General features: G+C 48.7%; 1 protein-coding gene and 1 long non-coding RNA gene across 3 annotated transcripts in view; both read right to left on the bottom strand.

Annotated features, from left to right (window-relative positions):
- SLC22A23 (solute carrier family 22 member 23) overlaps positions 1 to 22,569 on the bottom strand; it is a 108,967-nt gene extending 86,398 nt beyond the window's left edge. For both annotated transcript variants that reach the window (XM_075417208.1, XM_075417209.1), the window contains exons 1-2: positions 21,234 to 22,569; positions 4,353 to 4,456 (exon numbers count right to left, since the gene is read on the bottom strand). In XM_075417208.1, the coding sequence (XP_075273323.1) occupies positions 4,353 to 4,456; positions 21,234 to 21,767 (638 nt within the window). In that variant the 5' untranslated portion in view covers positions 21,768 to 22,569. The remainder of the gene's footprint in view (positions 1 to 4,352; positions 4,457 to 21,233) is intronic.
- Positions 19,169 to 21,226, bottom strand: LOC142360910 (uncharacterized). Its single transcript, XR_012763544.1, has 2 exons — positions 20,824 to 21,226; positions 19,169 to 20,712 (listed from the first exon to the last, which is right to left on the bottom strand). It is a non-coding gene; the product is annotated as an uncharacterized LOC142360910 (long non-coding RNA).
- Positions 22,570 to 22,849: the final 280 nt, after the last annotated feature.

Here is a 22,849-nt window from a genome sequence, read left to right as displayed (position 1 = left end):
GTCGGTGCAACACTGATGAGGAGGAAGAGCTGTGCTGCTGCTCAATGAGGGGGCACTTGCTGCAGAATTTGGCTCTTTTATGTCAAAGTAATATGAGGGCTTTACATCTCTTGTTCCTATGCTTAGTGTTTAGAATTCCCCTTTCCCCCCCTTTCCTGTGCAAGTAGAATGATACGAAGCACCAGAGCACACGGCTATTTTTAAGCAAGAATTGGATCATTATGTGGAGATTTCCAAAATTTTTCAGTGTGTCAACTCCCACAAGTTTTCCAGTGGAACTGAGGATCCCTTTTAGTCAGCTCCATATGCCATTTCCACAAAGAATATATGAACTTGCTTTTCGTAGGCAGCTTTCGCAGACCCATTCAAAGCAGTCTGTCAGCTGCAAGCCAGCCATCAGGTTGAATGCCAGCACAATAAAGAGCATTTAAATCTCACAACTTAGTTCAGTTCCACATAATGAAGTGTTTCTATTCAATTATTTCAGGAAATTGTTATAAGAAACTATAAAGTATATTGCACGTATGCATTCACAATTACAACTTCGGATTTTGCTTTACTTCAAATGGAACAAGATCAATAAAATACAGGGTGAAGAGCTGAAAAGGAGGCATGGCTATAATTTTTGACATTTTAGAGAAGTAGAAGAGGGCACCAGTATGTGTGTCATCATTCCTGCTTTTTCAAAGGCGATGTCACGGCTTCTTGCATGAGGACAGGTTTACTATTTTTTTCAGCTGTAGCATGACCTGTGGGGCACCTCAAAGATCTTATTTATTGGCATTAACCGTTCAATGTTTTTAAAACAGACAGTACCAACGTGGAAAGACAGTCAGGTCATAGCAGACTGCTCTTAGTCAACGTACAAACCCAGCCCACCAGAAACAAGACGAGCTGCTGCTGAGCGCAGGGTGGGAACACATCATCACTGCCCCGGTGATATGCAACGCACTTGGAACACGCTGGACACTTGGGCAGTTACTGCTGCGTGTGCTTCAGATTTTATATTTACGGAACACAAAGTACTTGGGCAGGGAGGGGAAGTACTTCATATGAAAACCCTGAATACAGAAAAAAATCCTATGAACTTTGTGTTACCTGCAATCCGCGCAGACTTTCACAGCCCTATTTTCTTAATCTCCAAGCTGTAATTCACACTACTTAGTATTCGTGGAAGTGTTTTGTAGATGAAAGGCATTATGCAAACACTCAGAATTAGGAACTTAATTCTCATCACAAGCCTGACCTGCCATTCCCTGATGTTGATTAAAAAAGACCTCACGCTTAGCACACATCAGTTGCCTTCCTTCTCTCCTCCCACTCTCTTTACTCGAGGTTACCCATCATTATGATGTAGAATTTCTTCTAACATTATATAAGTTATGCAAATGATTGGTTACTGCTAATGAAAAAAATTGGAAAATCCAAGACTCTCCTGGGCGTGTGCAAGCCAGCTGAGGCCAGGGAAGCCCTCCGGTACACGGCATCATCAGCACCTCCTCCCAGACACAGAACTAGTCTCCTTCCTCACCAAGGCATGCAGCACACTCCTCCACTACCCAAACTCCAGGGCAGCTAGCAGCCGTCTATTTGGTGATCCAGCAGTGTTTTGATAGGATGGCGTCTCAGAGTATAAAAAAAGCCTTTTATATGTAGACAGTTTTCTGACTAACAGTACATGGAAATGCTTGTGAGAAATTAAACCATACACAACATCCCTGCTAAAACAGCCCCGGGATGCTATCTGCTGCCATCCAAACTATTCCAGAGAGAGACTTCTGTGCCACAAAAGTCTCAGCCTACACTGAATAATATTATCTAGATCAAATGCTAAATGCTGCCTGCACAGGTAAATAACTAGGGACACAAGCAACCCCAGGCTTGTGAAGAATTTGCAATCTGCACAGTATAAGCAGACATATCGAAAAAATACTCCTAGAGCCAGAGTCGCACCACAGGGGGAAAGTGAATGGGTCTGAGGGTAAGACCTGCTCTTCCAATGCTCCTACACATGTACCTTGCCACCCTGAGCAGACTAAGCTTTGCTCTTGCTGCCAATCAAATTGTTCTTCCCATGCCCTTCTCTGCAGGTTTTGGGACTTGAACTGGCACGAAGGCTCCATAAAGCACCAGAGCACCTGCAAAGCAAGGGCAGCGCCAATGAGAAGCGGAGACGCACCGTCTCAGCGCTACCTCAACACCAACCCCGCTCGCTCCAGAAGGAAGCCTGCCACAGAGACCTGAACAGCCCATGTCCAGAGCTGGCAAAACTGCTGGCAGCGCTCTGCCTGTTGAACAAGTAACCGGTTCAGGTGTTGGACACAGTCGGTCTTCACACAGCCAAACACGTTTACAGACCTTCTTCCTATAGATTTTTCACAAAGAGCTATCCAAGCACGCACACCTACTGTATTTTGAACGTAGACCCCTCGGTTTACTTAGCACTCTACACCTTTGCCATGTACGGCTTTAAAAGCTTTCTTGCAAAAAGTAAAAGCAAAGCCCCAAACCCTAACGGCACTAAAAAAACTAAGCATCTTTTCATTATCTAAGTTGGACAGTGGTATATAAGTGAAATGAAAACAGATTTTGAAAGTTTGTAACACTTCTATACATTACTCTGCCTCATCTTCCCTGTTCTTGCTCGGGACCGACCTCTTTTTTCATTCTTCTTCTCTTTTTACAGGTACCATTCCCTTTGTCTCTCCACACAACACCATGCCTTAGGGGAAACTGAAATTGTGATTAAATAGCTAACCAAATCCCACCTAAGGCTGGTGTTACCAGCCCCAAATGCTACTGCTGAATGGGTTCACTTGTCCCTCCAGCCACCAAGTTACCCTTTGCACCACAGCTGGAAACCACATTCTCCTTAAGTTCTCTCCAACTCACTAAAATATCCACCAAACCCAGTTTTTAAATCAGGGTAATTTTATGCTGCATTAGCTCAGCCAAGCAGCTTGCAGAGGGGTCCAACAAGCACGCGCGGCAGCACAAAGTACGCACTGGGGCCAGAAAGGGACGGAAGAGCAGGATGCTCCTGCTCTTGGTGGCAGAGAGCTATTAAATCTGCTTACTGCATTTCTCTTGTGAAGCCAGTGCCTTAGGCAACAAGTTGCTCACTTATTTGTGACTTGTTTGTCAATTACAGCCTCATTTCCCTAACTTGGGAATAAGCCTGCTTTCTCCACGCTGATTCCTTTTTAGGAAAAGCGAGCAAGATCCCTCATCCATTTCCCCACTATACTTTCTATGTGTTGTTAGAGCCCTGTTTTGCTTTGGTATTTTAATCAAATTCAACTGTATTTCATCATGCATGTTTCCTCCTTCACTGCAAAGTCATGATTCCTCGCTTGCCTAAAAACTTTTAGTGAGTACTCAAGAATTAAGATGCATTTTTGCTACAAATTTTGAGTCTGCCCAGCTGCAGGGGGCCTTTTCTCTCCCAAGTGACTGGTGAGTTGCTGAGGCTTTGTAAGATTTCCCTAATAGGCAACTCTTCTTCTTCCTTTCCTGCTTTAATGAATGGCAGAAGAGTGAACTTGGGGCCATTTAAAGTGCCAATACTGGAAACCGTGCTGGAAGCCACTGCAATGACTGGGGCAGCACTGCAGAGCTATTGTTTCAGATGCTGCAAGTTTCCACTGAAATCACTTGAGTCATGCCTTTAACTCCCCACCCCCCCCTTTTTTTGAACTACAAGAACCTTTCTTTAAATAAAAGCTGAGCTCTCAGAATAAATAATGTTTTCACTACAGCAATTTAAGGAATTGCACTCTGCGGTTTTAAATTTAATACCCCAATATTAACAGCACATAAGTCAGCAATTCCTTAACACTACATTAAAATGTTTGCTTAACAAGAACTTTAAAAATAGAACAATGGAAAGGTTTGCAAAAAGCAGCCTTCTACCCCCTCAAAAGATACTGTGTAAGCACAAGGTTGACATTACACCAGTCTTGTGTTCAGTCAAATCAATGCCGCTTCCCGTTTCTTTTGGCCTTATCTATGATGAAAAAAAAGAAAACCCCAAACCAAAGGCTTCACTTAGGGAATCAGAAAATACTTGATTCTGTACTCGCATTACAGCTGTAGTAAATTGTGTCAGCAGGAAATAACTAAGTGAACTATTAAATAGCTTATTTTCACTTTATTTGCCTTGATATAAATTACTCAGTTCAAGCAATTAACACACAGTTTTAAACTGTTTATTTATCACACTTCTTTCAGAACCTCAAAATCATTATGCAAAGGTTCTTCATGAATATAAAGTGAAAGAAAATTGAAAATATATTTAATATTTTATTGTTATTTATTTGTAGTTACATTGCATTAAAAGATTTTTCACTTACCAGTCAGCTATACATCCTGTTATTAAGTGGCCGAAGATTAATCCTACCAGTAGGGAGAATTTAGCAATGTGGACTTTCCAGGCAGAATCACAAACAAGATCCCACTGAAAGAAAAAAAAAAGAGAGATAAACTGAAATAAATCAGTTATTCTCAGATGCGTTTAGACATACTAATGTTGGTGTAGAGCTTCTTCCAAATTTCCGTCCTAGCATGACAGCATGGAAGTGGCACAGGAAAGCTTCCCCCTCAAGTCAAAGCCCAGCTCCCAGGTAGCAAGTTAAAGACTGGTTTACTTCATTGAGTTTTATCAGGCCCTTCATTATAAACCGACAGTGTCCAACACTTCAGTCTCCCCTTCTCCCGGCCGCAGGAGTTCGGACATTGGCAGTACTGATGTAGCCAAGCATCCCGCCGTAGCAGCCCCAGACACCTCCCACCAGAGCCCCGTGAAGCCCACTGGCAGCAAGCCCCACAATTTAAAAGCAAGTTCTCCTCCTGATCTCCTTGGGGCCGCTCGGGAACATGGGGAAAAGCAGCTGCTTTGCCACAGACCCCTGACAGCCATGAGCTCCAGGCTCCCATGGACAAAGCGTCAAGACACCTTTGCTTTCAGAAAAGCACCCTGGTTCCCCGAACGGTGGAAGGGGACAAAGACCAATGAACAGCACGGTTTGCCAGGCCAGGTCCAACAAAACCAGGTCCTGCCATGGAGCCAGGCAGGGCGGCCAGAGCGCCCAGCGCAGCCACGCGACTCCTTGGGACAGCAGCTTCCACAGCTCGGAGATCAGATGGAGAATGAACCCCCACACTAAAGCCATCCCTGATACTGAAACGACCCTTTCTGCCCAAAGGAAGAGAAAACAGACCATTTCAGGCATCCCACCATCACGCACTGCCTTATTCCCATGACAAAAAAGGGGACAGCAAGGTTTCTAGTCAGGCTTCCCTAAACTCCAAGACATTTTCCTCCGAGGCATTAGACTGAGCCTCAGGAAAGCCAGGCTGCGCTCCTGGCTTTAGCCCAACATTGTCTTTGCCCTCAGACACACAACTTTATCTCTCTTGTGTGTAAAGTGTGGATAGTACTTTTCTACCCTTGAATAGATGTAGGAAGATATGTTTGTTCATGGCTTGCGCAGTGTTCAAATATTAATGGCAATGGGAGACACGCACATTTCATGAAAAATAAGTACCTCTAACTTTGGAGAATCAGGTACTCCACAAGCAAAACTTTGCAGAATAAATGGTTGTTCGTGTGTAATGTAATCATAGCAGCCCTCATGACACCAGGAACTGAAGTTTTATGGCCAAAAGTCTAAAATAAAAGTATGCAATTTATCTTTAAAAGTCAGATACAACTTCAAAAGCAAGCTTCCCTCTAAAGAGTTCGATTAGGCGTGCTGCACTTCGAGGCATTTCCATGACATCGAGCTCCTCCACCAATAAGGCCAGCTCGGACTCAGCCCTCTGGTTTAACGTCACCAGCGACGTCCTCCCCACAATGCGCTATCTCACCAAGGAGTACAGCATTTCTGTGGCCAAGAGGAACACGCCAGCTTTCAGGCTCAGGCTTTTTGTTTCAGTTAAACGTGTTTTGGAGTTCCTCCCTGCACCACCTTGTAGAAGTTGCGGCATATATGTCTAATCCTCCAGCTTACAGACCAAAGGCACCAAGGAACCAAATGCAAGTAGTATGAGCAAGGATTTTTTTCCACCAAACAGCTGTGAGTTATTTGCAGCAAGGCAGTGAGAATTGCTCTCCAAAGACGTTGACTTTTTAGAAGAATTTAGCAAGTGAAGGAAATGCAGTTCCTGATATTTGCAATTATAGAACTAATCTCCTGTTAGTAAAGCAAAATATCTGCCCAGACAAGCCGCAAACAAAACAAAATGCTGCTTAAAAAAGAGAAATCATTTGTTTGTAGAGCAAAAATTAAGTTTCTAAAAAAAGTCATATTTATACAAGAACACTTTTTTAAAGGCCGTCTCTACAAGTTGTTAATTTTTAATTTTATTGCTGTCAGGGGACCGGCAATGTCATCCAAGTGCAAAAAGAAAAAGCAGATATCCTGATGGCTTTTCATTTTCACAGCTTACTGTTGCTAGTCAGAGATAGCCAGCCCTTGCACAAGCCTCGGGCAGAGAATGTGCAGTACCAGAGTGCATGTAGGCAAAGGTTCATGGCTGGGAGAGCCAAAATCTTACGCAGGGCTGTTGTGAAATTTCAGACCAGGACAACAGATGTCAAACCACTCTGGCACACTAGCACACAGAGTAAGAGTTTAAAAGCAGAAGAAAAGCCAATCTATCAGCAGACCCTTCAGTGGTGCCTAAAATGCACCCACTCCTTTTGATAACTTCTCTGCAAGTCATCACTCATCTGTTGTTAAGGCTATTGTCCAACGGCCCTGAAAGTAAAAATGCTATTTCCTTGCAAACCCTGCACCTGGCCCTTCCCTGTCCTCGGTTGAGCACCGGCTCTGCAGGCCAGCAGATATCAGAGCTGGTCCCCCAGCCCGTACGGGCAGCCGAAAATGGGCGCTGACAGACACGGGCAGTCCCTGACCCTCCCCGAATCCCTCGCTCTCCAAAACCCTCACAATTCATAAACAGGGAAATGGTGAAATATTTCAACTTTCCGAGAATCTGCCGCAGCCCCAGATTAGTCTCTCAGTACTAAGAGAGCAAGTGTACCCCAGGGCTTCTCCTCTGGCAGCTGTCGCAAACCAGAGCGGGGCCACTGTGCAGCATCTCTCCAGAATAAACTCAGCATGACAGCAGTGGGGGTCACCAGGGCATCTGACCCGCAGCGAGACAGCGGAATACGGAGAGGGCACAAAAGAAAAATGGATGCTGCAGTCAAAAGCAGACTCAGGTAAAGATGACATTAATAGGGCATTAATAGGACAACATACATATTTAATAGCTAGCATATCATCCCCACCCATCTTAACACAGCAGCAGAGCAAACCAGCGAGGCTTCGTCACGCTGAATTTTGCCCGAGACCTGCGCTCCCCCTGCCTTTCCCCATGGAAAAGCCAAAGGCAGAGAACTGCAGGCTTGGCTGTGCAGAGCTAGAAATAAGGCAGGAATCACCGCACAGCCTCTGCGCTGCCTCTGCCCCGACGCGCGCGGGGCTCGGCAGAGCAGAGCGTCTTCGACAAGCACCCACGTGGCACGGCTGCGCCCGGAGCCACGGCGGGTCCCGCCGCAAGCACCGGGAGTTCCACCCCGCAACCACAACACCCACGTCTGCTCCACAGAGAAAGGAGCAACAGGGTTCCACGTCCCTGCAGAACAACGCGCTGGGCTGGACAGTGCTGATGACAGTTCAAGTGGCACTCCAAGTAAATCTGCACTGGGAGGTTGTTTCAGCTGGAGACTAGACAGTAATCCTCTGCCGCCTCTCACAAAAGGTAGATTAATTCGTTATAAGCAGAGACACCACTACATCCCGTAACTGCTCTGGCTGAATCTCCTCGTCTCCCACCTGGGAGTTAACAGCACCCAGCCTGAAAGAAGGGTGCTGCTGAATTTACAGTGCTCCCTGGGATTCTTCTTTGTGTCCCCGAGTTCTGTCTGTCTTTCTGTCCTCCATCCATCCTCCTAACACAAGAGCTCTGATAAAGTGACTTGCTAAACCAACAGGACTGTATCATTACGCAGAAACAAAAACAACTGTATATGAAATATGCTGTTAGAAACGGAACATTTAAAAAAAAACAACAGCTTTTTTTTGTAGCAGGACAGCAATGTAGAGAATTTGCCACCTATGCAGATGTGCAATATACTGCAAATGCTTTTTTTCATGTCGTGACAGCGTTTTTTTTTTTTGTCAGAGCTTAAGGAGCCACACCTTCAGGATCCCAGTGTTTAATTGATGTCAGTGAGTCACCACCCCTGCTGTGAGTCACCGTGCTTCACACCAACGCAGAGGATTAGCTGAAACACAAGATGCTTGGGAAGACACCTGGCAAAAGGTAGTGTGCTCACGAAGCAACCATTCTGTAACTTTTTACGAGGGGTGAATCTGGACAGGGCTCACGCAGAGTGGCAGTATTTGCACTGGAGTTCAGCTAAACAGTCGCAAATATAAAGTCTGCTGCATGTTTGTTCCTACAAACACAAGCTGTGTCTTGCAAGCACTTCTCCTCCAGAGGCCGTAATACTGCCTGTGGCATCTAACCACACTGAGTACCCACTGCAGAAAGGCCGTAATAAGATGCCTACCCAAGGATCTGGGTTGTTCTACCTTCACCCTGATTGCATGGAAAAGTGCAAGTCAGACCCTTCTGTCCTAAAAAAAGCAAAGCGACAGGATGAGAGATGCTCTGGTCCAACGCTGGCGCAGAACCGGGCACAAAGAGCTCACCAAGGGAACCTGGACACGCACAGTGGCTTCGCAGTCCGTTTCCAATGACTGACGCCCAGACTGCTGCTGAAAGAAAGAAGACCCTGCCCCAAAGAGACCATGGCCTTGCTCCAGCCACATCGGTTTCAGCACATGGAGACCAGAGGGTCAGTGCTGTGGAAGACCCTAAGCCAGGCACAAAGCTGCACCCTCATCCCTTCCCTAGCCAGGCAGCGCCTGGCTGCTGTGCTGGGCTTTGCAGACTCTGACCTGAGGCACATAACATGCCCCAAGCACCTCACACAGCTTTCTTGGCCCCTAAAGAAAAGGTCCTGCCTTGGGACCCCCAACCTCTAAATATCATTTACGCCACAGCGCACCACAGCAGTCCCAGATCCCTCCCGGGGAAAGGCCACAATCTCCCCTGCACATTAGATGGTGATTTTAAGACCAGTAAATGACCAAAAAAAAACCATTTCTTCAGTGACTGAGGTCAGTGTGTGTTTGGTCTCTTGTTTCTTTGTTCCTCTCCTTCCTGCTTCAGCTTTTTATAACCAAACCCTGTCAATTTTCCCTGCATAGCACTAGAATCCATCTTCTATATAAATACCACTTCTAGTGAGAGTTTAAATTTATAATTCCTTCACATTCTCTCAGAGTGTTTTTCCAAAAAAAAATATGAACCACAGTTTTTTTTATTACATTCTTTTTAAAAAAAGTTACGCTTTTCATATAATATATGTAACTACAAGCAAAACAGTCTCCAGGTACTTATTCCTGGAGGTAAAGCTCCAAGTCGGCAGACCAAGCACTAAAGAAACACCAAACCAACACACCACAATCGAAAAGCAAAAAAGTCAGTACTTCTACCCTAATATACTTACCACTACAGCCTCTTCCCAGTACTAAGCGATGAGTAGTATTCATAGGTACAGCCATAGGAGACCACTGCACCAAGATTTCCCTCCAGGCTGCTACAGGACAAGGCTCCTCTCCTCCTCTTCTCACCCCCCAGCCAAAGATGACTCTCTGGCTGCATTTTCAATGTTAAAGAAAGTGTACAAGTTCCAGAAAACCGGCATGACGCTCAACTTTACAGAAAACAACTGTGCAGTTAAACCATAGTAGAGAGGTCACAGGAGCAGCCTTCCAGAAGGACCTGCCAACCCAACTACAACACTTCAAGCTGAGTGGTGTTACTGCCACACGACCACGCTGTCCAAGTGTCCCTGATCTCCCTCTCAGCCCTGGTAACAGGAGAGCATTGAAATCATTTAACCATCAAGGTTCAGGGGAAGGCTGCCTCTCCTTTCAGATCACAGCTGGGCAAAGCACTCCCTGGTCTGTGTTTTAAGTGCCAATAAAGTGTTCTTGAGAACACCTGGCACGTTTTCACCACCAGCACAACCAGCTGGGTGGAAGTATCGAGAAGGTCACATTTCAAAATGGGGACATAAGAAAGAGTAAAAAGAAAAAACAAACACCAAATAATCACAGAAGACTTCAGAAGAAGGTATAAAAATGAATGATTTTCCCTGTCTTTGACTAGCCACATTCAGAACCAAACATCTCCAAACTAAATCTTTCACTACCATTTCACTGGACGCAACCGGACTTACCTGGAAAACAGAAGAGTCATTAAAATAAAAAATAAAACAAACCACAAGAAAAACAACAAGCCAGCTATTAAGAGGCTTTATTGTTTGTTTTCTTTGAACAGCCACCCAAAGAAGCCTACACCACCTACACTGGAATGCCTCAGCCCAACACTCCGTCTACACCTGACTCTCAAGCTGCTTCCTCTCTGTGCAGTGCCAGACCTCCAGGTGCTGAGGACATCTAACTTTCTCCAGCTGTACCACAAGTGGATGCTTCTGCTGAAAAATATTCAACAGGTGCCCAAGGGCTTAGGACCTCTTAAAGATAAATCCTTACAATAAACAAATTTTTACTGAGCAAGTACACACTGGTATTTTGAGAGGTTTATAATCAAGTTCGCCGGAACTTTTATTCAGGTAGCAAGAGAGATACTGTTGGTACCAGAGCATCACCTTTTGCTCAGCATCTGCCTCTCCCATTCCCAACAAATCTGGGGTCCCTACTCCCATACACTGGAGCTTGCCAACTCAACAGATGCGAGGGTTTGTTTTGTTCGGCTTCCTGTCCGATTCATTTTTCTTACAGTGGGAACAACATTTTCCACACTTTTCATCCCTGGGAGCCAGTAAACCATTTCAGACCACAGCAGACAGCTGGCAAGGAAAGCTGCAGCACAGGAAAATCACTCCTGAATGGTGGACACAAGGTCATACACACAGAAATTGTCAGGCTGCTTTAACTACAGACATGACTGCCTAGGCAATGTACCGTTTGAAAAAATAAAGCAAAAAACCTACTTCTGACTGCTACTACAAAGCCAAAGGTTTTGGGGACCCATGGAGTAGGGAGGTGACTGGGGAAGCAGAAAGAGGAGAGGGCACATGAGCCAGAGGACACGTGCTTAGCTGTCTTCCAAGAAAGATATAATTAGATCACTCAGCGTTATACGAAAGCTCTTTCACGTACCTATGAAAACAGCTCCATCCCTGCAAAAGAGTACAGGACTGCACAGCCATGCACTTCACAAACCTCCCTAGTGGTGTCTGGAGTTTAACATAGTTGAAGGTGCTGAAATACACCCTTCAAAACCACCGTTTTGGATATGCAGGACTTCACTGTGAAATTTCCATATTAATTTTTGAAATGTATCATCTTTATGTCTGGAATTTCAGCCCTAAAAATCAAGCCCGCAGGCTGGGTGCTGTGCTGCCACACACCACTGCCTGAACACCACCACACCAAACAGCATTTCCTCCTGGTTTGCAAGCTGCGTCTCCACCGTGAAGCCGCGACTCCTAAGGCACAGGTTGCGTCAAGCTGCTTGTGATCAGAGAGGCAGAGACACGCTGTCTCCTACGTTCATCACCTCAGGGCAGCAAGGCTGTCCCCTACGCCTTACAGGGAGATGCTGTCCCGCTCCCACCCACCGCGTGTGTGGCCCTGCTGCCTCCAGCCCAGCAGCAGAAAGACGATGCCGACAGCAGACGTGTTGCTGTAGCATCTGCTGCCTGCGCCCGCCGAAGCAGACCCAGGCTGCCCGCTAAGATGCGCCGCACACATCCGCGTGCCTCGTGTCATCTCCAAAGGCTTGTGGTCACGGCTCGTCTGTAAGAGCCATCTCCCCAGCGTGGCGAGATGGCTTGAGCAACACTGCCATCACAGAACAAGTCCAAAACCTCAAAAACACAAGAGGACACAAATTCACTTAATTTCACAGCCAGTAAACTGGAAAAAACTTTAAATTCAATGTTTTGCACTGTTACTCCACAGTCTATGCCATAAGCAATAAGGACCCTCCAAGCTGTCCACCGAGCACATCAGCAGAGTCCCAAGACAATGAGATGCCACCTGAAACGATGCAAAACCAGAAAAGTTTAACCTACCCTTCAACTTCACACTTCAATCAGGAGCAATTAGCTCCTCTTCCCAACCTTGCTCACGTCACAGATCTGTTTCTGTCCCCCACTGGGAGAGGGAATAAGGAAGTTTGCTAAGTAAATAATCATCGCTAATATGCTAACAACTAAAATATGATTTGTTAATCATATGACAGTATTCTGAATGCTCAACAGGATTAAACCAATTTTAGTAGCATCCATATACCACCCACTTCTCCGTCACTACTGCTTTTATTTTCAGTAGCAGAAGTTCCCTTCATTGTGAGACATTTCGATCTTCTCCAGCCTTCACCGTCCCCAGAGTAGTGTCAGCTAACTTGTTTCTCAGCTGATGCGACCTGCTTCGCTTTTTCCAACTCTATAATGTCACCTAACATCACAGAGTTGGGAGATACAATATCTTGCTGGCAGCTTTAACGAACACCATATTCAGAACTTTCCAGAGAGCAGGATCAGGATAGTTCCATCTCTCTTTTACATCCTTGTGCTGTAATTAAGTATCTTTTTTACACATATTCTGACGTCCTTAGGAGCCACTGTCACAAAACTGAATAACTTTAAGCCTAACTTTTTGCTCTAAGACCTGTAGCTGTTTGCCTCCCTCCTGCTGCACGAGAAGACCAGAAGCAGTATGACCTATCACTAGGACTGAGACACATGCAGAAAAACAGTTCCTGAGTGCAATCCTTCAGTTTCCAGCTGATGACAACCTTTATTCTGATCAAGTTATGTGCTGCTGGGATTAGCTTTATGACCAAGCTCAATAAAAAGTTAAACTAGTTTTCAAAGTCCTATTTAGAACAGGTCTAGGCACTGTAAATAGAAGCCGTACGTAAAAACCCCCAACATTTTGGTTAAATATTAACACCTGCTATCATCTGCTTATCAAAACCAAGTGAACACTTTGCAGACTGGTATTTCTCAGGCTGCCGAAACCCTGCGTGCGTAGAACATACTGCATGTACACAGCCTCGAGAGGGCTGACACAGCAAAACCTGACTTACTGTCTTCTTGGGCCTTGCTAAGGATTGGGGGAAAAAAACGAGAAAATGTCAAGCATGGCATAAAAACTCTTAAATGGAGAAGGGGGAAGAAAACAACAAAAGGAGGGAGCCATTTCTCTTGAGAAATACTTGCTCAAAGTCACCTTAGACGAACAGATCAGACACCTTAATTCTGACATGCAATTATTGCTGCGGTGACCTTGCCCTCTCATCACTTAAGGACTACAGCTATTCTAGTTCAGGCAAGAAGGAAAGGAAAGGGAGAGAGGAAAAAAGAGGATCTGGTATTAATTCAAACTTAGATAAATATTAAGGGGAAGGAAGAAAGGAGAAAAATATTCCACTTGTTTTACAAATCAAAATAAGAAACTGGTCCGTTGAGCTTTCATCATTCATGCACACAATGTTTCACATAGCAGGGGAAAAGATCTTATGGTTCAATTTACATTCTCTGTCCTTCATAAGATTTGTAGGGTGGACGTTGCGACATTGTCTACACGCTCATGGCCTCTGGTCTGGAGGCCGTGAGGAGACCAGGCAGCTCCAGAGCACTGCATAGCAACAGGCAGACCGTACTTGAGCCAAAACAAATTCCTCCATAACTGCCTGGAGGTGAAAACCTTTTCCAGAGAGCCAGACCACCCTGCTCCGCAAGCAGCACGTGAGGGTAGCTATCAGTCACAGGCTGCTGGACAAGGGGGATGTACCGCTGCCCTGCACCTCACCAGCAGCATCCCTGCTTCTCCCAGCTTTGCTACCTGTGGATCTAGATAGGTGTCCCAGCAACAAGCATCAGGATGTGTTCACTTCAGTCTTTTGCTCTTGTGTTGCAGTAGAACAACTGGCATTTGGGGCCCTCCCAAACTAAAATACAAAATAAAAATCCTAAGAAAGCCTTGTGCTACACATCGAATTTTGCCCTTGGGGAGGAGATGAGTGGGGGGAAAAAAGAAGTCTTCTCCACAGGAGCAAGTCCCACCCAGCCCATCGCACCCTGAGCACGTCCGCCCTCGCCTTGCCAGCTCTCCGGGCTGGCAGGAGCTTCTGCCAAGGACGTGCTGGCTGCACCTAACATGGGCACATGCCGCAGCCAGCGCTGGTCCACCTGACCCATCTCCCACCATGCAGGAACAGGCACAGACCCACAGCCCGTTCCCAGCAGGCATGACATGGCCCGGGTCGGAGCGATCTGCTCAGCGTGCACGTTTGTCATCGCTGCCTGCTGGGTTTTACGGGCCGGTGGCACAGCAGGCTGCACAGTGCCCGCACGGGGCGTGGGCCAGCACAGCTCCAGCACGGCGCCAAGCCGTTATCAGATGCTGACACGGGTTTTGCCCGGATACCTCTGCAACACACCCCGATGACACGTCCTGGAAGGGGCTTGAACCTCCTTTCTCCCTCCTTCAGGTCCCTTCCTTCCCCCTTGGCTTGAAAAGGGAATTCAGAGTGCACACAAGGTCACCTGCTGTCAAAAGTCAACTGGAAAAAAATATAAAAATAGATTACACTATGAGCTAAGCATTCATTTCAGAGCTGAGGTGACCAGAGCCCAAGAGAAGCTGCTCTGAGGTAATTCGTGAACACTCGGCACTGCTGCGAAGCTGCAGCATCCTCCTATGACAAGGTTCTCTGATCTTCTACACATTGTCTACAGCAACCCAGCTCCTTCCTTCCACAGCGAGATCTCAGCCTAATTAACTCCACAGTTACTCGTGGGTAACCCAGCGCCAGCCAGGCTGTGCTGCAGAAAAGGAGGAGGAAGGAGGAGTATGGAAGGGAGTGAGCGAGGGCCACTGTCCCGAGCAGGGATGCCAGGCAGTACAGACAGGAAACCAGGCAGAAACAAGCAGGCTGACAGGGAAAACAAGAGACAAGGTACACAAGAGTATGGGATTCCTTTCAGCATTTCCTAAATTTAGCAGCTCTCTCTTTTTCATTTGGAAAGCTTTAATTTCAGACTTTGCACCATTAGTATGGTCAAAAGTTTCGAAGTTAAGGAAAACCGTAAGTCTCGTGCCATCCCAGATGTTTTCACTAAAAAGTTAACACCTTCTGGTTTGGCTGGCCTGTGATCCTCACCGCAATGCTATCATCAGAACTGGCTCCAGATGAGATGCCTTTCTACATGCCAGTGCCTCCTCTTTGACAAACGGTTTAAGCAAAACATGAGGTCATCTTTTGTAATCATACTCTCGTGGCCAGAGTAAGAAGAGGTAAAACTGCTAATGCACTTCAGAAATTTGGTTTTAGACTGCCAGAACAGCTGGTAAATACACACCGTAGCCCGCAACTTCTGCCACAGCATGGGCAAGGGTGGTATATATAAACTAAACGACTGAGATAGACGATTGTATGTAGGTAGGGAGTGGACACAAAACCAAACAAGGCCCCAAACATTTCAAACATCACGCCCATCCAGGAAATAAAGCAAACCGTTGTTTCACATACACACAGAAAATGAGGAATATGAAAGGCTCAACAGCAAGTCTTGGAAAGCTGAGAATGACTTCAGGATATTTTTCAATACCGATTTACCTTCCTGGAGGATCACTGTTAGTTTTACCAATGCTATGAACTATTTCTGGCAGGCTGAAATCAGATTCCTGTATCCGAGATGCTTTATCTTAAGGGTAAAAATAAACATTAACTCTATGTACATTCCCTCTAGTGGAAAAAAAAATCCATACCAGATAGAAAACGTAAGACTACCTGAGTTCTGATGTCAGGATCGGTCTTAACTCAGTCTCTGTTTTCTAGACCAACTGCTTCAACGTTTTTTGGCCCGTACATAACACCTCCCTCAAATAAATAAAAACAGTATCTAGGCTCACTAAACAAATATTTGTAGCCTGGTGATACCATACTTGGTTATCCCAACAACAGGTAACGTGCTGTTTCCAAGCAGGCAGAGGACGGTTCCTCACCCCCGGGAAGCGCCAGGTACGTTTCCCAGAACAGCCGTCCCCTTCCTCCACGCCACCCTGCCAGAAACTCGCCCCGTTGTTTCAGGGTGTTGTTCCCCAGCACCCCGCGGCTCCGTCACCGCGTTCGGTGCGTACGGGCAGGCCCCGGGGCAGCTGCAGCAGGATGGGCGGCAGCTCCCCTTGCTCCCTCTTTAACAAGCACATTTCTCAATCCCGCAAGCGTTCTGACCAGCAACCGCTAACTCTTTATCAGCTAACTCGCAGAGGGAAGGGGAAAAAGTCTGGGATCTCTCTCACAGCTGAGGAAGCAATAAAAAAAACCTGCAGTAGAAGCTTGCTCTGGTCTGCCAGTACTTCTGGATACCTCTGCCCACAGGGACTCGATCTCTTCAGCACCCGTTAGGAGCAGAGAGAGTCCTTTGAAAGCCTCATCTGAAAGAAATTTAGAATACCCTTTCTGCCTTGAAGGTCCCTACACCCCCTTCAATCTGTACGAGGGAAGTGAGGGCATGGGTGATCTACCAGCTTCCATCCTGCCGCTTCTGACCCAACTCCTGCCCCGTGTACAGTAACTCGAGGTTTTCATTGATTTGGGACTGAGGAGAAGCCAGTCAGCCAGAAACCAACACTGACAAGAAACATCCAGATAGCTGCAGCATCAGCATTTCTGAAGCCTCTTTGCAGGGACCAGCCAACTGGACGATACATAGCAACGAGCGAGAGACCTCCTCCCATTTGCGCCTGGAAAGGGTGGTACAGCTCTTATTTTGGGAAGGGCCTTGTCTGAATGATCCCCTTCAAATTAACTAACAACTATACTCTGAAAATCCACTTCAAGTGCACACCTACCCCCACCCCAATAAATATCACTCTTTACAAGAGTGTCAAATTTACCATTGCTGCTACCACACAGAGTTTTGTTTGTGGCACCATTCTGGCTACTTGCAAATACCTGCGATAATCCCATCGGACAACACCACAGCCTAGGGCACGTGTCACCACGCAGAGACATTTCACTTCATTAATCAAGCAGAAAACTCAGAAGAAAAAAAAAAATATATACTGAAAGAGAAAGTTTTCTACCAGGTTAGCAAACTAAATCAGCTGCAGACACGTCCAGAGAACTTGCCACAAAGGCAAGGCAAAGAAACGCTGGTAGGGCAGAGACATCCCCCCTCACAGGGGCAAAGAGCAGCACATCCCAGCCTGAACTGGTCCCAGCTTGCACCATGGCAGCACTGCACTGGCACGAGAACGATCGAACCAGCGGCAAACAGGTAAAACGATGGCACATTACTTGGGAGAGAAGATGACTCAACCCAAATCAAGTGGGAAGCTGGAAGCCAGGAGAACAGCACTGCACCAAAATAGGGCATCTGGAGCAGCAAAGCAGCCACAACAGGAATTCCCTTGTGACTAGACATGAAATATTATTACATAATTGCTCTGGGTGATTAAAACGCAGCCTTCCACTAACCACTTCCCTCTACACCACGCCCAAGAGGTGGAACGATCTGGAACACCGCGGGTGCAGATGGAGGGATGCTGTGCCACCAACCGCCGCAATTTCATCAAGCCTCGGTCCTTGCCCGTCATCAGCTTTTGGTGCCCACTACTCAAACCCGCATTCAGAACAGCAAACCACCCCACCACGTAACACAGTCAAACACAGCGATTCACCCTGGTAACGGAGGGAAAAACAACCACCGCCAATCCTGTAACAGAGAGCTTCCGTGAAAACTTTGCCCCGAGATTAGAGCTGGCCTTACAGATGGTGAGAAGATCCAGGCACTACAGAAGTTAACGAGAGAGCTGGTGAAGTCCCTGCTGAGTACATGCTCCAACTTCCTGCTCAGTTCCGCAGCCACAGACGTTTAGCTGTCCTTGTGCTGCTTATTGCATTCATGCTCCTAATTTACCTGCAGCGTCACTTTGCAAAGGGGTAAAACGAGACCCCAGGTTTCCACATGGCAAAACAGGAGCGTATTTCTCAGCATCCCTCCTTGGGACAGTGGCGAGATACACGGACCTTTTAAGAGACAGATTTGTTATTTTTTAACTAGCCTTTTGCCTAAAGGCTGGTTCAGGATATTTCTCTCAAGTCATACATGTGCATTCTGCTTACAGTGGCATGACAATGGTGACGTTGTGATAAAGAATAGAAGAAAATCCTCAAAGCAGCATTTAGCAGTGCAAAAGCCTTACAAATGAATTGTCCTAACGGAAGATATTTATGTACAAACCAAGCTAAAGCCCGAGATTTATACACCAAGTCATGACATTAGCTCAGATGGGTGATTTAATATGGCCACTGGAATCCCTGTGGTTAAATTATGCATCTGACCTCTTCGCTATATGTATTTCAACAGTGTTAAATAATAAGCAGTGCGTCCTTCATTGCCATTCCCAGCTCTAACGACTGGCAGCCCTACAAAAAGCACCATTCCCAGTGACCCTGTCGAGCAGGTCAGGATAACGGCAGCACCCAGCGTGGCGATGCCACTCACCAAGGAAGGTGCAAGGCCACCCCTGGCTCCAAGCAAAGGCTCAAGGAGAAGCGGGGCCAAGCAAAGCGCAGAGCGGCACTGGGAACAGCAAGATCTCCGCTCCATCAGTCCCAAGCATGACACAGGCCGGGAGAAAACGGGCGCCGGGGAAGGGAAAGCTGAGAGAGCCCGGACAGAGAGACGACGTCTGATGAAGGGTGCCATTAGGAGAGAGGCTACGGAGACAGTGAAACCCCAGGCAGTTTAATGGCAGCTGCCTGCTCCCAAGGAAGGGGGAACAGCGGCGTCTCACGTGCATGCACAGCAACGAAATGTAGAGCAGGAAACACGCGTCGTGCTAGATAACTACAATTTCTTCATCATTTGTGAAGACAAAGCAACGATGGAACATCCAGCAGCAACTACCTCAGACTACTGAAAACGAAAACAAGGGGATTTACTGGCCAAACAAAGTGCATTTTTTATTAATATATTTTTGGCTCCCTTTATGATATTTCAATATAACCCCCAGCTACTACGCAGATGAGCATGTATTAGACTCAAATTTAATAAAACTCTCTTTAGAAAGACGAGAACATTGCATAATACATTACAGAAACAAATGTATTTTTGAGGGGAGTTCAGGGATATCTGAACATCCAGTTTTCCAGACTCATCCAGGGCAGCGCTTTCTGACAAAAGGATGGTGGGATGCACACAAGAGCAGTCAGCAGTTACGAGAATCGCTCCCACAGTCTCAGAGCTCCTGGGGGTTTGTAAGAAAAGTAGTCCAAATTAAGATGCACTGACGTTCTGCCTGGGTTTTTCCCTCTCCTTCTTCACTAGGATAAAAACAGACAGCAAACCCACCCAGAAAACCCCCCAAACAAAACCAAAGCACTAACTAAGGAGGAATCCTGACCCTGAGAAAACAACCTAATTATAATTACATGGGATTACAAATGAAAGTGAAAAAGCTGCCAAGTTTTTGGAAGCGAGCATTAAACAAAAAACTCCACACTGGAAAAACCCTCAGCCTCAAAGGACGATTATTATTCTTTCTAATAGAAAACAAGACAGCGGGGACCACGGATGTTTGTTTGTTCCTCAAAATTGATCTGCCCTTTACCACAAGTTCTTCCAAAGAACACTTCTTAAATTATTTTTAAAGAAGCATGCAAGATAGCAAACTAACTCTCCCTCAACCTTTTGTGGCCAACTACATCATGACCTTCAAAAAGATTCAAACGTTTCAAAACATTTTTATTACAGTTCACACTAAAAAGAAATATTTCAAGATCTTTTTTTTTTTCCCACCCACACTTTAGCATCAGCGTTAAACCCCGCAACACACAAATGGCCCAGTCTCTGGTTATACACAGAGGAAACCTGCCTCTCTTCAACATCAGATCTCATTCTGCACTTCTACATCACAAACCATTCAAGTCCACCTTGGGCCTGGGTTTTTCTCATGAACGGAGCGTAGCTGCATTAGTTTTTGGTTTTAACCCATTCTAGGTTCGAGCATTTGAGAGGTTTGCTTTACCTGCTTTTTCCCTGTTGCCCACGCTTTCAAGGGACACAAAGAGAAACTGAAGTGATTTTCAATAATTACTAGGGACGCGTGGCGGCTGACCAAAGCACTATCATTGCTGGTCATCTAACTCTTGCTGCCTGCCTTTCTCCCAGCTAGATAAGCAGAGTTATTCCAAAATGCTGCTCCCGGGCAGGAAGTCATTTTTGCTGACCTTGGGGGCGGCGGGGTGTCTTGAGATTAAGGGAACTACTTTCCTGGCGTGACAGTTTCATTTTACATTTCCAAGAGCTCCAGTCACCCATTAATACCAACGAGACCCATCCAGAGACAGCAGGGCTTTCACAAGGTACCATCACCAAGAAAAAGCTTCCAGGTGGAAAGGCGAGGCGTTTCTTTCGCGCACACTGTTCAGCCAACGCAGAGAGAGAGCAGCAGGTGACGCAGCCCTCCTCGCCAGAAATTTTCCACCTTAGCCATTACACTGGGAAACACAGAGCAGCACGCGCTCTCTGCCTCTGGAGTACAACGACTTGCATGAGATGTTTCTGCTTGTATCGCTCTACCAAAACAGTTATCAAGAGAATAAGCACAAAACAAGCAGAATTCAGCAGACCTCTGTCCCATTTTCCTCCCAGCAGCGCCCACCTCACCAGCATCCCCAAAAACCAACCTGGCTCTTGTCCTGTACGCCCGCACAACGACGAGCAGTACCACCGCGGGAGCCGTCTCCACAGCCCCTTCCCCTCGCTAGCTGGTGACGCCTGCCTGGGGTGTCCTTCCCGCGACGGTGGGACAGGATCCCAAGGAGCTGCCGAGGGTCCCGTTTCAGGACGTAACTTTGCAGCTCAGCGCCGCAACCAGCGCCCAGGTACAGACCCTCAGGACGGATGCCCGGCGTGGAGGGACAGGATTTCAGGGATTCACTCCGGGCGGGAGGGAGACCGACCCGGCAGCGGCACCGATGACGGATGCTCCCCTCGGCTTGGGAAGAGCAGGTGCTGAGCAGGGGTCCGCGGGCGGGTGCGAGGGGATCGGCGGGCACCGCCCAGGGAGGGAGCTGGGGGAAGCCGCCCTTCTCACCTTGCTGACGACGTTCTGGCCCAGGCCGGCCCGGATGCGGTATTGCCACTCGCCGCAGTCGCACTCGCTGGCGTTGCCCCCCGCGGGGGTGGGCAGCCCGGGCGGGGGGAAGCCGCTGCCGTTGCCGCTGCGGTCGGCGGGGCCCAGGGCCAAGGCCCCGCTCCAGTTACCCCGCCCGTCCGCCTCCCGGCACCAGAAGTCGGGCTGGTCCAGCAGGAAGGAGTCCGAGAACTTGCTGAAGCCGATGAAGAGGGCCGGCACCCAGGTGAGCAGCACCAGGGCCCGCTGGTACCGGCCGCCCAGGCCCCCCAGGAAGGGCAGCACCGAGCCGTCGTAGTCGAGGAGCAGCGGGCTGCAGGCCGGGGAGGGGGGCACCGGCACCGCCTGGATCTCGGCCCCGGCGCTGGCGGTGGGGGACGGCAGCCCCGGGGGGAGGACGGCGGAGCCCCCCCCCGCGGCCCCCGGCACCGAGCCGTTCTCCTCCGGCAGCGGCCGACCCCCGCCGCCCGCCTCCCGGCGCCGGTCTATCGCCATCCAGCCGCCCGGGAGAGGTGAGGGGGGGTCACATTGGGGGGGCCCCTCGCCAGTCCTCTCCTCCGCACACACGGGCTCCCGGCCGGACGCGGATGGGGAGGGGAGGAAGAAGAGGGGCGAAGCGGAGGGGGGAGGCACCGAGGGAGCCCCTCGCCCGCTGCCTTCCTCACCCGCGCCCTGCGGCCGCGAACCGCTGCGGCTGCCGGCGGTGCCCCCCCTCCCCTCGGCTGCGCGTCAGGCTGCGTTCATCCCACCCCTTCCCCCCCCAAAAAAAACCCCCACCCGCGCCAAGAGCCGCCGCCGAGAAGAAAAGGAAGGATCCCGCCGGATCCGAGGGCGCAGTAGGACCGAGAGAGAGGAGGGAAGGAGAAAGAAGGCGGGGGGGGGGAGGGGGGGGAGAGAAGGAGAAAAAAAAAAAGCCACAAAAAAACCCCCACACCGCCCGCAACCCAAACCCTGCAACAACAGACCAAGCAAAACCGGTGCAGCGAGACTCTGCGAACACGCCTCCCCTCCCGGTTTTGGGGAGGAGGAGGAGGAGGAGGGAGGAGAGGGAAGGCGAAGGAAGGAGGAGAAGAAAATAGCAGCTCCCGCCGCGGCTTCCCCGCTTCCCGCACAGCTAAGGGTCCGCTCCCGGCCGCGGCCCCCGGCACCCCCCCGCCAGCCCCTCGCAGCCCCCGGTCCCGCACATCTGCCTCTGCAGCAAGGGGCCCTCCGCGGCCCGGGCTGCGGGGATCGACCGCCGCCGCCGCGCGCCTTCCCGCCGCAGCCCGCTCGCCGAGCCGTGCCTCGGCGGACAGCCCGGCCGGCCCCCGGCCCTCCGCCTGCCGGCAGCCCCCACCTGCCAGCCCAGCCCGGCCCCGCTGCTCCGCCCCGCGGCCGCACCTGCGCCGACCCGGCCCGGCCCCCTGCGGGGACCCGACGACGGGGGCAGGGCCTCGCGGCGGGGCGGGGCCTCGGGGAGGGGAGGGGCCTCGCGGCGGGGCGGGAGGTACCGGGGGGGGGGGGTGCGGTGCAGCGCCCCGCCCTGCCCATATCAATTATTCACACAGCATCCCGTTAATCACGCAGCGCCGGTGGGC

This window comes from Opisthocomus hoazin, chromosome 3 (genome assembly GCF_030867145.1).
Source record: "Opisthocomus hoazin isolate bOpiHoa1 chromosome 3, bOpiHoa1.hap1, whole genome shotgun sequence".
Lineage (NCBI taxonomy): Eukaryota > Metazoa > Chordata > Aves > Opisthocomiformes > Opisthocomidae > Opisthocomus > Opisthocomus hoazin.
The sequence above is the reverse complement of the archived record's forward strand: the minus strand, read 5'-3'. Positions and strand labels throughout refer to the sequence as shown.